General features: G+C 40.0%; 1 protein-coding gene across 2 annotated transcripts in view; it reads right to left on the minus strand.

Annotated features, from left to right (window-relative positions):
• Positions 1–11042, minus strand: part of lnx2b (ligand of numb-protein X 2b) — a 34953-nt gene extending 23911 nt beyond the window's left edge. Inside the window, exons 1-2 of one of the 2 annotated variants that reach the window (XM_041797842.1) lie at positions 10774–11042; positions 819–1380 (exon numbers count right to left, since the gene is read on the minus strand). In XM_041797842.1, coding sequence (XP_041653776.1) covers positions 819–1228 — 410 coding nt within the window. In that variant the 5' untranslated portion in view covers positions 1229–1380; positions 10774–11042. Of the gene's footprint in view, positions 1–818; positions 1381–2253; positions 2328–10773 lie in introns of those variants that run through there. The other variant, XM_041797843.1, reaches the window with a different exon arrangement.
• Positions 11043–15686: the final 4644 nt, after the last annotated feature.

Here is a 15686-nt window from a genome sequence, read left to right on the forward strand (position 1 = left end):
AACCGTGCAGACCGATAGCCAGCAAGGAGCCAGCACTTCACCAGGGTTGTCAAGTTGTGACCCCCCTTTGTCAGTGTTTCATTCAGTTACCCTCACACACCTCCAGAGGGTTGGGCAGTGATCTCCAGCATCCCAGAGCCACCGCCCTCCCTTTCCAGCCTTTCTACCTTTGATATTGGAAGAAAGCCCAGATATAACTGGCTAAAAAGGGGGCATGTTGCCACCTACCATAGTGGTGTCAGATATACTTAAATTATACCCTGCTGTTTGTACACTGGAACAAGGACAGAGGTGTAATTAAATGGCCTAATGGGGCTATAACCATAGGTGGACTTAATAGTGCATGTAAATGCTCTGATTGTGTGGTACCCACTGCCCATTATTGCCTCACTATACTCTACTCGCTGCATCATACATGTATTCAAGTGTATCCCCAGGTTATTCCTAGCATGAGGGCTCTGCAGGAATCTTTTGAATCCTTTATATCCCTGAGAAAAGCATCCCAAAGCCTCATGAAAAAAATGATAAAATCCAAGAATACAGCTACCGTCTCGCTCTTTTTGTTACATCATTTGTGCACTGCCTTAATACTCTATCAGTCTGCTAATGGTGTTGACCTCTGCAATGTCGTTTCATGGGTTCATTATATAGCACCACTAAACTCAGTCATATTATACCTGATGAAAGATTGATGTGTGAAAACTCAGATGTAGAAAGGGATTTTTTAAGACTCTGTTGCCAATCACTTTTCCAGTTAGAGGCCTTGCATCATCTTAAGCAGCTATCATGACTTGACTGCTCACCATCTAGAGCTTTACCTGTTGTGCAGGTGAGGCTGAAGCTCACAGCGCTGCATCTGCTGCTGACACTCTGCATAGTGAGGGCACATCACAGTCAGCTTGTCCAGCAGGTTCTTGACCAGCAGGCTGGAGGGACGGCACTGATGTAGCTGCAGCCGCTGGCGGTCCACTGGGCAGAAGTCCTGCTCTTTCAGGAAGTTGCTCAGACAGTGAAAGCAGTACGTGTGGCCACATGGGGTGTCCATAGGTCTGAGAAGGGGCTGCAGGCAGATGTGGCAAACCAGTTCATCGTCCACATCGTCCTGGTACTCATACAGGTGGCTCTCCTGACCGTCGTGCTGCTGCCCGCACTCCTTACATACCCTTGCCCATGACAGACCTGCAGTGCTGCTGCTACTGCTGGCAACTTTGGTTTCTGTTGTAGCCATTGGCTGAGGAAGCTCAGTCCAAACTGTATCTCAGGAAAAGATCTGCGTCCTCTTATCTCCTTAAAAACTTAAAGCTTAAATCCATTAAACTGCAAAAGCGGAATGATGATCCAGATGGAAAAATGTTATCTCCATGTCTTCATTTTGATTTTCTGTAGAAAGAAGAGGAAACAAAGTAAGAGCTCCTTCACAAGTTGAACTATTTCTACTCATACCAGTCAGCTCCACAGGAAATGACAAATCCACAGAGCAGTAGCAATATGGCAGCAAGCCGCAGCTGCTTCCTCTCAGCTTGTTTCCTGAGGGACAAAAGGAATTCTCATCTCAGCTAAAAGTCACAGCAATGCACACTGAAAGGGGCTAAACTTTGTGAAATGAGGCACGAGAAAGCGGACTTAAGTCAAACCCCTGCTAATGGGGAGGAACAAAGAAATGGCACTGCACGAGAATAAGAATTTTCAATGAACTGGGCAGGAATACAACCCCCATCACTAATGACCCCGTGCACCCAATCGGCAGTGGTCTCCATCCCTTTGTGCAGCTCCTAATCTCCTTTAATTCCTTCTCATAAGGCGAGTGCTGATTAGCAACACATTCTTTTAAAAACTTTTTTCCATGTAATCCACATATATGAGCAAACAAAAAAAAATCAAACACAATGAGGTGGAGCTTAATAAATATAGCTTGTAAGAGAAACTGCGGCCACTGATATGGCACTAATTGATTGTGAATGGCAGAAAAGGTGAACATCAATTAAATGCTTATTCTGTTGATGAGCAAAAAGTGCCATTAAGTTGCAGAAATTGATTTGTGACATTTCAAGAGACTGAATGCTGTCTGAGGTATGAAGGACAGGAATGCATGAAACAACTCACAACAAGCACATTACCACATAGAAAAAATGAAAAAATAAACCTTCACAATCACAGTCAACTCACTACCTCCAGCTCCCTTCTCCTTGTGACCAGACTTCAGACACAAAACCTCGGCTTTATCGTCTATGTTTCTGCCTCGCAGCGACTCACCCGAGATGATGTCTTTGTTGTCAGGAGCCTGGTCGCTGCCGCACGCAATACAGGACTCTAACCTCTCAGCTGCCTGAAGCCTGAATGAAACCAGAGCCCTGCCTCTCCGGCAGCACACCGTCAGAGTAATGTGTGTGCGTGGACACATATTTGTGTGCATGAGCGTAGATGTGTATGGGCTCTGACTACACCGGTGTGAGGAATGCAAGGGGGAATTGGTGTAACTAGGCAGAGAGAGAGGAAAGTGTTCCTTCTGACTTTCCCAAACGCCAGAGTCAGACTGCTGATGCTGCACTACCACTGGTATTATGGTGGCGTATTCGCTGTATCTGAGTGACTGATAGCAAACACACAAGACCGACTACAAGTATGTGTGCAAACATGCTTCCATATACATGTACAGTGGCTGAGGTCATATAGGCCCTTCTTTCTCTCTTTGTCTTCTCTTTGTACAAGTGATACCTCGTCCTGTAATGGATAGGGGTCATGGATCCTGTAGCACAGGAGAGGGACTCACAGCAGAAACCAGGCTGTGCTCTAGTTATTTAGAAATCATATGACCTAGTTCAACAATGTGAAACGAGACATAAATATGCAAACATGCTTACGTTCAACACACTTGAACTTTGTGTCATCAACCTAAATTTATATTTGTATATAGTATATCACCAGCATTTGATGTTTGATAAAGAAATGTGGGAATCATAGTTAATCAAAAAAGACTGTTGTGGGGAGGGCATTACACCACAGGCTATAGTGTTTTTGTTGTATTACTGAAGCAGTCATTCGTAATGGCACTAAGACGGCACAGGTCCTTACAAATAAAACTTACTGACTGTAATTTTGGTTGCATAAGTAGAGACCAGCTGTAGCTTCAACAGCTTGTTTCAGAGTCTACTGAGAGACCTCCAGTTGTTTCACATTAGCCGTTAGCTCACAGATTCATTGTGCTGTCTGAGTATTTCACTCTGGCATGGCATATCTAGCAAACGACTTGACTCTTGTCTATATTTGAACTTTCTTTATGTTTTGGAAACCTAAGTAAGTCCACACAGCCGCACTGAATGCAGCAAAAGTGGCTCTGCTGGATAGGCACGTGTGAACGCCTAGCTCAGGCTGTATGCAGTGTTTTCAACTCCTTAGTAAGTAAAGTAGCTATTGGCTGTCCTAAAAGTCGCTGAATTATGCCATCGCCTAATTTGCCTAATGGACCATTTACATGTAATAGTAATGGACGCTGTAGGGGAGAGGAATAACATTGTGGGAGGGACAAAAAGTGAGTAAAAACACCCTTACTACATTTAGAACTACAAATTAACTTTTTTCTGTAACCATAGCTGTGTTTCCAGCAAAGGAGATCCAAAAGAGACACTCTGGCGGAGTTACTTAGGTTTCTTTTGTTCTTGTTGTTGTTGTTGGTGGTGGTGGTGGTGGTGGAGTTTTAGTTTAGTTTCCCTAAGATTGGTTTGGTTTTTAACCTTATGGTCCACTTAAGAGCCTACAACAAGTCACAGCAAAACATGAAAATGTTTAACCATAGCACTTTTTACATTTTGTTTATATAATTTACATTAACAATCTAAATTGACCAAAAAGAGGCAACAGAAAAAACTAACAAAGCTTTGTTGCATGATTCATTTGCAGTCTGGATGCAGAGGGGTAAACATGTCCAGATTTGTCACCTATTGCTTTTTTGAAAAAGAATCGCTAGAGGGGTCTGAATACTTGCTAAATATAGCGACAAAGTCGCTAAGTTGGTAATACTGGCTGGATGGCTTGCCTGAAACAGAGGAGAAGAAGGAGGAGTCTAACAGCTGACTGTCTGCTGCCAACTAGCAGTCGGAGGTTGAAATTACATCACAAAAAACATCCTTAAACTGTTGTATTGGTTAAAGCATACATCAGTTTTGTGTAGAAACAGAGCATAAATAAGTGTATTTTATCAGTTTAAACTTTCTGTACCCAACTGTGGTGCAACTGAGGGCAAAGTTTGAGGAGATAGAAGAGGGACTGTTAAATACTAAAACAAATCAACAAAACAGCTTTATTTTTTAAAATGCACATACTGTTCCATAAAATTGACATTATAAATGTGCAGTGCAATTAGATGACAGATTCAACAACACTGTGTCAAGGCAGATCTACAGGAGCAGCACGTGCTCATAACACGGGTGGTAAAATTCACAGCAGTGACCCTACGACCCTCCAGATTAATGTGTCTGAAGGTGACTGCTGTCACAGGACTGAAACTATCTTTCATCGTCTACTATGACACCACTGACACTGCTATATATCTTCACGTTTCTCAAGGATACAGCACCACATCAATAAAGGAGCTCATCTTTCCCCCAATTCTCTACGTGAAATGGAGATGCAACAAAAAGCAGAGGCATAATGTAAAACACATGGTGTAGAGAAGATTAGTCGATTGATTGATTAGTCAGTCAATCAAAGAGCATGATTGGCAGTTTTCTTAGTGTGAGCTGTGGTGCTTTTTTGACTAAGTGTATAAGACATATGTGCATCCTTCTCTATTAACTAAAGCAAAGAATAAATATGCTGCATAATAAATAATAATGAAATTGTCTTTCAGGTGCAGCTCTATCTGAAATAATTAGCTCTTAGTTTCTGACTACTGGTCACAGGAAATGGAAAATCTGGACAAAAGGGTTATCAGAGTGCTAGAATTTTAAACTTCGATATTGGTACTGATAAAAATCATTCAGCAATAAGAAGTGTTAAGACACCATGGAAAAAAATGCATGACCTAGACACCAATTTTTTGGTTACTTTCTTGTTTTCAATGATCAAAAACTAGATCCTCTTTTAGGGACTCTTTGCTTCCCGCCACCCACTGGATTTCTAACCATAACTGCCACTACCACAGCGAGTGCATTCACTCCCACCTGCAAAAGGTCTGTCCACCTCAAGAAAACAACCACATCCATGTCATGTTTAATGGCGCTACACATGGATAAAAAAAACTGGGGGTCAGCTGGGACTGATTTAACTCCTGGTTCTGGCTTAGTAAAAACAATGTCAAAGTCATATTTACGGACCTTATCCACAAATCATTCATCATCAATTTTTTAAAGTCATACAGAGTTGGAACTGTTTATCGATCTCTGGAAAGTCTGTGTGTCATAAAAACTGCAGAGCACTTCCATCAGCTCATAAAGACAACAGGCCTACCTTTACTCTATCAGTGCTGTGCTATTACTGTCCTCATCGTTAGAGGTTAATGCAATAAGGCCAGTTTGCATTGAAAGGGGTGTTTTTTCCCAAAACAACTTTATTTGAGTTCGGTGTCCCTGGTGTTAATGCATGGTGATAGGCCAACAACACAATAAGGGGAGTATTAAAGCTGTGCCTTTTGACTTACTTTACATTTATCTTTAACCAAGTTTAATACTGTAACAGTATCTTTACTGGTCTGCCTAAAAAGTCAATCAGACAGCTGCAGCTGATCCAGAATGCTGCAGCTCTAGTCCTCACTAAGACCAAGAGAGTGGACCACATCACAGGTATTTACACTGGCCCCCGTCTCTCAGAGAACAGACTTTAAGATACTCCTGTTAGCTTATGAAGCTCAAAATGGTTTAGGCCAAAAATACATTAGAGACCTTCTAGTCCACAATGAACCATCCAGACCACTCAGGTCATCTGGTGCAGGTCTGCTCTGTGTCCCTAAACTCAGGACTAAACCCAGAGAATCAGTTTTTTGTGGAGCTTTAACAAAACTTCACACAGCCAATCTGCGATGTGATGCTGGCTGCACAGAGACGGACCCATATTCAATCACGTTTATGCAGCACCGACGACTACAGCAAACAAAACACAATTAAACCACGGTTTCTCAGTGAAACATTCTAACACCAACATCAGAAACATCTCCTGTATTATCTTTTAACATGAGCACAGAGAAGTGCTTATTTTAAAGTCATACAGGTGGACTTGTTTCCTGATCTCTGGAAAGTTTGTGCACCATAAAAACTTCAGCGCACTTCCAACAGCTCTCACATAGTCTGAGCATGGAGAAGCGCTTTGAAGAAAGCGTACTTTGATCTGGGATTTTGGAGCAGGTGTAGCATCTCATGCAAATATGTTTCCTTGCGGGCTAAATTGCACCATATTTTAGCAGAGTTTCAATAACGTTGTCAACAGATGTGCATAACTTTGACACTGTTTAGGAGTTTTCTTGCAGTGTTTGATTGAATCATCCTCTCTAAAGCACCTGTCTTATGAAACAGGTGAAGTTTTCTTTAAGGCTTTGATGTTTCTTGATATCATATTTTATTAAAATATAAGTAAACTACATGACAAATTAACAAAGAAATTGTTCATTTTAATTTTAGTCATTCACTGATAGCTGAATAAGTTCTCCAGTCCAGAGCTTTTTCTACACCATCATTATTTTCTAAACTCACATCTAATCCTACACTTGTGTAAGATCATGAGACAAGGGTACCATTTAAGACACATTTGACCCCACGTCTTTTTCATTTATTTTAACAAAAAGAATGTGATGCAATAGATGGTGTCAAGTACTTTTTAAAATTAAAGAGTCGAACAAAGCACGTGTTCAATACAGCCAGGCTCAATAAGGGAATGCTTTATCCAAATCAAATGCCCCATAATCATGTGACAGTCTGAGCTTTAGAGGAAAATGTCAGTGGTCCTACACTGCTCCCCAGTCTCCCAGAGGATTATCGGCAAAGTTGGCGACGTTCCTTCAGCACTGAGCCGAATCACTTGGTTTGATGGTCAAATATGAGTGAGTCACGTGTAAGGCCACACCTTCAGCCAGCACAGGTGAGACGTATATGAAAGGCATAACATCTCTAGCCTATGAGACAGGAGGTGTGTCATGTCTACCTCACACTCAGTGTCTGGCATTACCCATGGAGTTGATTGATGACTGATCCACATTAAATAGAAAATGAATCAAATTCCTACCCAGGGGTGAACAACACTTAGTCATCAGGTTGAGTGTGACGTAATCAAGCAAAAGCTTGAACACGTCCAAGATTAAACTTACATGGCTGCAAGGGTAACACAGCATAAGGTTTCTTTTATCTGCTCCAATACTTTATCAGTGAAATACAGCAATTCTCAGCACTGTCTGAACATTATGTAACTGCTATAGCAACATAATGTAAAGTCCTCTCGCTTTAAATATAATGGCCAAAATTTGCAATGCAAACAAACAGTCACCGAGGTGCTTTCACTCCCACATTATCTTGGTTTACTTAATACAAACTACAGTGTGATCCTCAGCCTCACTGCATAGACTCACACGTGGTATGGTGCGAGTGTCATGTCATCAGATCACACAGGCTTATATTCACATGGCCTCCCACTGTACAACAGCCTGAGTGAGCTACACATACCAAACAGCACACACCACCCATGTTTTCTAACTTATTAACAACCTTTGTGTTCAGTATGAAGGAAATTCACAAACAAAAGCCTCAGCATATTTCCTGCTCTGTTTGTCACTCAGTGGATGCAGAGACTTGAGTGTAATTACTCAGCTGATTTCTGACATTGCTTAAAATAGCTAAAATCCTAAAAAGGAAGCGGTAGATCTGGACTTTCAAACTTCTCATTGTCTCATTTTGACAACTACATTTTTATACAGCTGTTCCTTTATTAAATTTAACTTTTCGTCTGCAATAGCAACTGCTTATGTGGCCTGAATACAGAAATATTTTCATCAAAGATGTGCAAAAGTAGCTCTTTTGAAGACTAATCTTTTGAGGTGACAGTAGCTTTAAATAATCACACTAAATGTGGCTAAATTTAGCATCTAGGCCACTTTTAATCTTGACCTGTAGCAAAAGATGAATTACTAAGAATAACTCCATATGCAAAGTTTTCAGAGTGTCATGTGCTAGTTTTAGCTGAAGATAGTCTAGGTGGAGAAACTGAAACTTACATACAGTTCAGTTTAGTATTAACCCAGGGTTCACAAAATTTAAGGCATAGTTTCTGTATCACACTAACATATAACAGCAGCAATGCCTGAAAGATTGCTATTGTTACTGCAACTTACTATTTCAAACCTTTAGCCAATAGCCAACTGTTTAGCCATTACCTACCCTTACCATAACCTGACACGTCAGATGGATTTGTTTCACACATCCATCTGCAAAACCTCCCATAGACAGTGTTTGGGAAAGGGCAGAGCCTTTGAAAAAAAATCAGAGGGTGATTGGATGAACGTTCTGTCTCTCACATCTTTACGGGCCAATCAGAGCAACAAAACTGTGACGTTGTAGGTGTGTGCTGTTACTAAGGACCAAACTCCATACAGAACTGCATAACGCAAACCATAGCGACTATAGACATGTCAGTACACGACACTGTCGTTTTGAAAAGAAAACAACTTACTGCTGTTCTTTGTTTTTCTTTTAACAAAGAAATGTCATCAAGTTCTGATAAAACTGACACTTTAGCAGCATCCACGCTAATGTCTTCTGCCATAATTCCACGGGCCTCTTGTCGTTGCTTGCTTACGTCACGACACTGCCGCGTCCAAAAGTACTGCCTCTTACTCCTGATTGGTCCTTTCACTCTCTTACAGGGCCAAATCTTTTCAGATGGGAGCTTTGCAAGATGGATTCGCCAGTGAGAAACACGGAAATCCATCTGCTTTGCAAGTTTACCCTTACCATTGATCAGCCCTAACTTATGCTAACTAGTGTAAGTGTTTTGCCATCACTTTATCTAACTCAGCCTTTCCCAAACAGAATTATGGCCCAGTTTGGGACCTGTAGATCTTCTGTGGCCCACTGAAACTCTCATATAACCAAAACATGACACTCAATATACATTTTTTATATCATAAACAGAGAATTTCAATAGGAACACTTTGTTTTTGAGACATTAACATCACTAAGGAAGCATTTGCTAAACGCTATCCTCCAGGATGACAATGCTAATGCTTGCACCCCCACAGAGCAGAGTTTATCAGAGACTACCTCCAGAATTTGGGAGTGGAGAGGACTGAATGGCCTGCCAGCAGTCCTGAATTCAACCACATTTAACACTAATGGAATCAGCTTTGGCGTACTGTTCGTGCCAGAGTGACCAACACAATCACATTGGCTGACCTGTGACAAACTCAAGTTGAAGAATGGGATGCCATCAGTGTGTGACTGGGTTGGTGACCAGTATGAGGAGGAGGTGCCAGGCTGTTGTGGCTGTGTATGGTTCTTCCACAGATACTGAGTCTCCTGTTTGTCCGATGAATAAATTGTTAAATTGCCAATATGTCTTGTTTCTTCAGACGCCAATCATCAAATCCACCAAACAAGAGTCAATGGCAGGATAAACTGTTGGGCATAGATAGAGAAGATTTGGCACATTTTCATGGGCACAAGCCACATACGCAGCTCTGCTGCTCATCCCACAAATGCATGCTCCTTAAAAATGTGGCACAATTTAAAGGGGTAATAAATAGGCTTTCCAACAGTATAAATTATGGCCAAGATGCTGGGTTACAACTATTAAATTATAATCCAAACACAAATTTCCTTATGTTTTGTGCTAAGTTTATTTTGAGGGTTGAGATATGACATCTAGTTGATTCTTCAAATGAATTTTATGCAACACTTTACCGTTTATCCCCACATTTAGCATCCAACAGTCACCTCATTGCTTCAACTGAACAATTAAACTATAAATCCACAAAGAACAGATTATTTCAGCCTGTACACAAAGTGTACAACTTCAGCCATTCATCCAATACTTAAGCAAGCTATCTGAACCTATTATTCCTTAGTTTTAGTGACTACTTTTGAGATTAGTAGATGTAAAGTTCTCACTGTTTAAGCTGATTTAATACATGGTTTATCTGAGTCAAACTCAAATTTCTTTGGTTGTCTTCAACCAAGTTGTGTAGTTACTCCACAGAGGTGCAAAACAAATGGTTATAAATATAATCTTGGATGAAAAAATGTTTAAAATATTATATTTTGTAAGTTTAATCTATGTTGAGATGTAATCAGAAACAGGGTAAATAAAGTAGATTTTAAGTCTGACATTTGACAAAGTACATGAAAAAGCTGCTAAAAACGCAATAACAAGGGTATTTGTAATCACCCTACAGCCCTACCTGGATGTGTGTTGTCACTGGGACCATAAATAACTCGCAGCCCCCCTCTTGTCACTGCATGGCTGTTGGTTGCTCTTAATGTGACAGATCCAAATGACAGAAGAGGTAATAAAAGTTAAGCTTCGCATGTACCAGCCACATGGACCCCAGCGTTATCGTGGTGAATAGTGACATCGTGGCTTCACCTCAGCGGAAAAAAACCGCTGAGAAGGCGCTAACGGCTCACCTAAAACACGTAAACTCACTTTTCTCTTCAACACTCAATATGTGCTCTACTAGTCGCACATTTTACCATCAAAAAGAGGCTTTTCGCTCAGTTTAAAGTCGTAAAAGGCTTTGTTTGTCATTCATTCCCGTAAACGGGCATAATTTGTCCAAGTCGAGACCGAAACTCGTCTTACCTGTGTGGAGGTTGTTTTCCGGAAGCAGCTAACGTGTCGCTACTAGCTAAAACAAAGAGACCCCTGTGAAGTCACTGAAAGACGAATTAAAAAGAGCCCCAACATCGGACACTCCGTCCACTATGCCGAGGGTTTCCTCGCATTTCTTTTTACCGCAGTGCCGTCGTTGAATGAACACAGCCCTCTGTCCCAGGTGTAGTTCAACCTACAGGCGGAGGCTGGGCGACTTTCCCAGTTTCGAGCAAGTACGCCAGGAGCCGTCCAGCAGCAGGAAGGAGAGCATGCAGGTGTACACAGTATGCTGCAAACAGACTCAAACACACTCACACTACTGCCCTGTAACATAGAGGGTATATGGTAGGACAACAACTAAAGAGCACATAGGCTACTCCTTTATGAAGACTTAAGTATTCATACAGGAAACAGCAACTGATCTACAACAAAGTTTAGTCATCGACAATCATGCTGCCTAATTGAGCTCGAATTGTCTACTCTCATCTGACTTTGAGGACTCATGTTTCCATGACAGCACGCAGCATCAAGAGATTCAAAGCAAATGCATGGACCTAAAATCAGACCTAACAGTTGTTACCAAAAAATCAGCTTTCATTGTAGACCAAGGGGACTTTCTAATGAAGTCATGCAAAGTTTAATGTTTTTTAGTAGATTTAGCCCATATAAGGCAGAAAATCATAATAAATGCATTTTAATACATATCAAGGCTGCCCATAAGGGTTGTGGCAAAGGGGACAGCTATCTGGGCCTCAGCCAAATTTTGGGCCCATAGAGTTCAGCAAACTCATGGTTCAGTGTAAAGTTAATCTGTTATAACCATATTTTAAATGTTCGTTTTCTTTAACCTGGCCAAAACAGGCAAATTGGTGGAAGGGGTTGAAAGTGGCAAAAAATGGGTGGAAAGGGCAGTGAAATGGGATTTAAAGGTGGCTTAAAGAGGCCAAAATGGATTTAAAATGGCAAAAAAATGGGTAAAAAGGCAGTGAAATTGGATTTATTGGTGGAAAAAAATGGATTAGCAGAGGCTAATAATGGTTTAAAGTGTCAAAAATGGGTGAAAAGGCTGATAAATGGTGTTGTAAAAGTAGCAAAAATGACAAAAAGTGTCAATAATGTGCTCAAAGTGTTAAAAATGGGCAGAGTAAAGCACTGAAAGAGTTAACATGTGGAAAAAGTTTGATGAAGTGGTAAGAAAAAACAATGAGTAGAAAGAAGGAGAAAAATGGGCAAAATTGTTCAATGGCAAAAAATGGCAAAAAGCACCTGAAAAAAAAAACACTTCCATCATATCAACAAATATTTTTATTTATTTAAGCTATGCCATAGTTGTAGCTTTCTTAAAAATGTGAACTAATTTTTATCAAACTAGTATTAGAATGGGTTTAAAGTGGCAAAAGGGCTGATAAAGGTGGTGAAATGGAATTAAAAAGTGGTGAAAATTGGTTAAAAGATGCAAATATGGGTTTCAAGTGGCAAAAATGGGTAGAAAAGAGGTGAGAAAAGGGCAAAATTGTTCAAAATTGATTTAAAAAGTGACAAGTAATAGTGGAAAAAAATGGGTAAAAATGATCTGAATAAAAAGGGTACACAAGGTACACAAGGACATCAGCTGTGAAAATAAGATCCAATTAAAGGCCTAAGAGTCAGACATAATAAAAAAACAACACAATAGAAAAAGAACCATACACATACAAAAAATCACTAACAAAAGATCAGTCCAGAGCTCATACCAAAATGGAAAATTACTACCAAGTAATACAAGAAGTGCAATGTGAGGATGTGCAAATGAGCAATAATAGTGCAAGAAGAGCAGGAGCAACCTAAGGGCTAATTGTCATGAAGTAAATACATTGCACTGGGGATGAATGAGACCTCTAGTCTTTTAGTCTTCCTCATAGGAGCCCTGAAACGATGGCCCGAGAGCAGAAGCTCAAACTAGGAAAGGCTTTAAAAATATCTTTTCAGGTGCAAAAAATAGACAGAAAGTGGCAAAACCATCAGGAAAAACATGGGGAAAAGAGGTTTAAAGTGTCAGAAATGGAAATGACAAATAGTGAGATTTGCAAAAATGCTTGAGTTTTGAAAAGGGGTTAATAGTTGCAAAAATTGGTCAACAGCGGCAACAAAAGGCAGAAGTGGCAAAAACATGCAGACAGGGTTTGAATGGGGCAAATATGAAAAGTTGCAGAAAGTTGCAATGAATTGCGATTAATTCTTTTCAAGCCTGTAGTTAATTTGATGATTTGTTGTTTCATCACTTGACAGTGCTAATACAAACATTTCATGATAATAGAGGGAAGAAATGTAGGCTACTGTATTTTTTTTCTAACATAGTAGCTTGAAGGCTGTAATTAGAACTGAGCTGTTGTCAGTTATTGATCTTAAAAAATCAAACTTAATTGAGTTTTTGGTTGCAGAATTTCCTTGTTCAAAGAATACAGTCACACCCTCAGTCTTTATATAAGATTCTAGAAGATGCATGTTTGTAACAGTACTGTAAATAAAACTTTGGGTCCAAATTTATATATTAATCATTAACACTAATAATGAATGACAAAGGACCCAGTATGGTGCCTTGTGGGACACCGTTTTGTATATTGTAAAAGCTAGAAACTAAATCATGCACTCAGGCATATTGCATGGTACCAAATGATTGATTTTATAACCACAGAACTTGTCCAAAGTGGGGATGTACAATTTTGGATTAGCCAATATTTAGTAAATTAAATTTAAGCCTATACCAATAGTTACATGTAGTTTAAGCCTGAGACCTTTGTCTTAAAAACACACAATTTAAAGTATGAGGATAATTAAATTAACAAGTTTCAGTCCTAAAAAAATCACATTAAAATGTTAGGAATGATGAACTGTAGAGTAAAAGACTTAACCTTAATTGATCACAGAAATGGTGCAACAGTGCTGTTGTTTAAGGATGCTATTAAGATCTTTATTGTAATAGTTACTAAATTTTGTTTTTTTTTTCTGAAACTAGATTGCAAAATGAACATTTGCTGGCTTCTTTGTCTCTTAAGAATCTAAACTAAATGTCTTTTGGGGGTTTCATTTTGAAAGGTTGTCATTGTTTGTCAGGGTTGTAAGTGTTTGCCTGTTTCATTGATTAAAACAGAAAACAGCTCCATAGCCATTTAAATAATGTAATTCTTTTCTTCATCTGCACCCTTTCCCTGACTCCAGCCCACATTCCACGTCTTATCAAAGCATCCATCAGTGATCAGCTGGATGATGCTGAATAGAGAAATCCTAGTTTGGGCCTGTGCCGGTTGAAAGGACCGGGATACACGAACACACGGTGTAAAGCAGCATGACCCCCTGCAGAATGGAAGGGAAGTCTGTGCCATAAAACTTCTCTTTGAAAGCCTGTTTCCCCCACGATTTATAGCTGTGGTAGGAAACCCCAACACAAAGTGACATTTGCTGGAACAAGCCTGCAGAATGAGACACTCCAGCGTGGCAGCGTGGATGTCAATTGGTCTATATTTCAAAAAGACGAGCAGGAAGAGGGTTCAGAATTACAGTTTAGAGGGATTTAGTGGCTTCTATAATAAAAAGTGTAATTTGACATACCTGTAACATAGGAAACAGGCCTAATCAGTGTATTTAAAGCAACTAAAGTTCACAAATTAGCCCTAAAGAGACATTCTGTGATCAGATCTGAAAAACAGCATAATGTCAATACCTAGCAGTTTTGATCTAGATAATAAGAAATAGATAACTTCAAAATTCTGCACAGCTTTAACTCAAGAGTTCCCAAAACAAAAGAAACAAATATAATAAGGGCACTTTGAGTTTTTAGAGTTATATATTTGCTGAAAAACATGGTTGACAGCATGATAATGTGTGATAAATATAGGCAGAGTAAGAAACAGGAGAGAGGACTGAGGGCTCCCAGCATAGAAAGAGTGACACCGTGTGTCTAGTTGTGGTATTATTGCTCATTTTCTTGATATTCATCTTAATACATGAGGTTTATTGCTGTTAATTGCATGGGGCAGAGTACCAAATTACCAGATTATTAGACACTATAGATAATTTTTCTGTCACAATAAATAGATATTGACTTAAAAGCCTTATAGTGTAACAGGATGCAGTGAAATTAAGAGTGCCACTCCTGGTTGTTGCATAAAAGTGAAAAGGTCTGGCTGGTATTAAAGTATTTGCACGAAAAAGCCAATTTCTTACTCTAATGTAAAAATGACAAATTTCCTAAAAAGCACAGCTGAAGAACCAAGAGCAGCTGCACCCATGCATGCAGCCATCTGACCCTTTAAAGCTTAATGCTCAGATATCAGACGTCGGTGTGTGCAGCTGCTTCTTATTTTGTAAGTTTTGTTTCCCAGAATTAAATTTGGTTGCTTCTGGCGGGAAACTTGGAGGTGGAGTGAAAACACAGAGACAAGATAAACACTGACGTAACAATACAATACATCCTCTCACATGCACACATGTACACACACACAGACACAGAAACAGAGTGAGCCCACAGCTCTGTGTTTGAGCCGCTTACCTACAAACAAGAACGTGACTGTTTGTCTTTCCTGGGATCAGTAAACATCCTCAACACAAACAAGTTCATCAGGAGTGAGAGAGGAGAAACTCACACCGTCAGGGCAGCTGCACTCTCACTCCAGCTCGGCCTTTGAAGTCTGTGTGACGGGGCTGATAATGGAGGCCTCTTACATCTTCATTCTTTTAATTGGAGCCTGGATGTAACAGGTTGCTGATAGCTTGTCACTGTGGACTCGATGTAGACTGTAGACAAAGTTAGGACATCCTAACCTTTGATTTTTGAGAGGAAACATGCTTATTTGTTTTGCACTCGGACACCTACCCAAAATACGATTAAGATTTCACTTGATATTTTGTTGAATCTAATTTAT

Source organism: Cheilinus undulatus, linkage group 10 (assembly GCF_018320785.1).
Source record: "Cheilinus undulatus linkage group 10, ASM1832078v1, whole genome shotgun sequence".
Classification (NCBI taxonomy): Eukaryota; Metazoa; Chordata; class Actinopteri; order Labriformes; family Labridae; genus Cheilinus; species Cheilinus undulatus.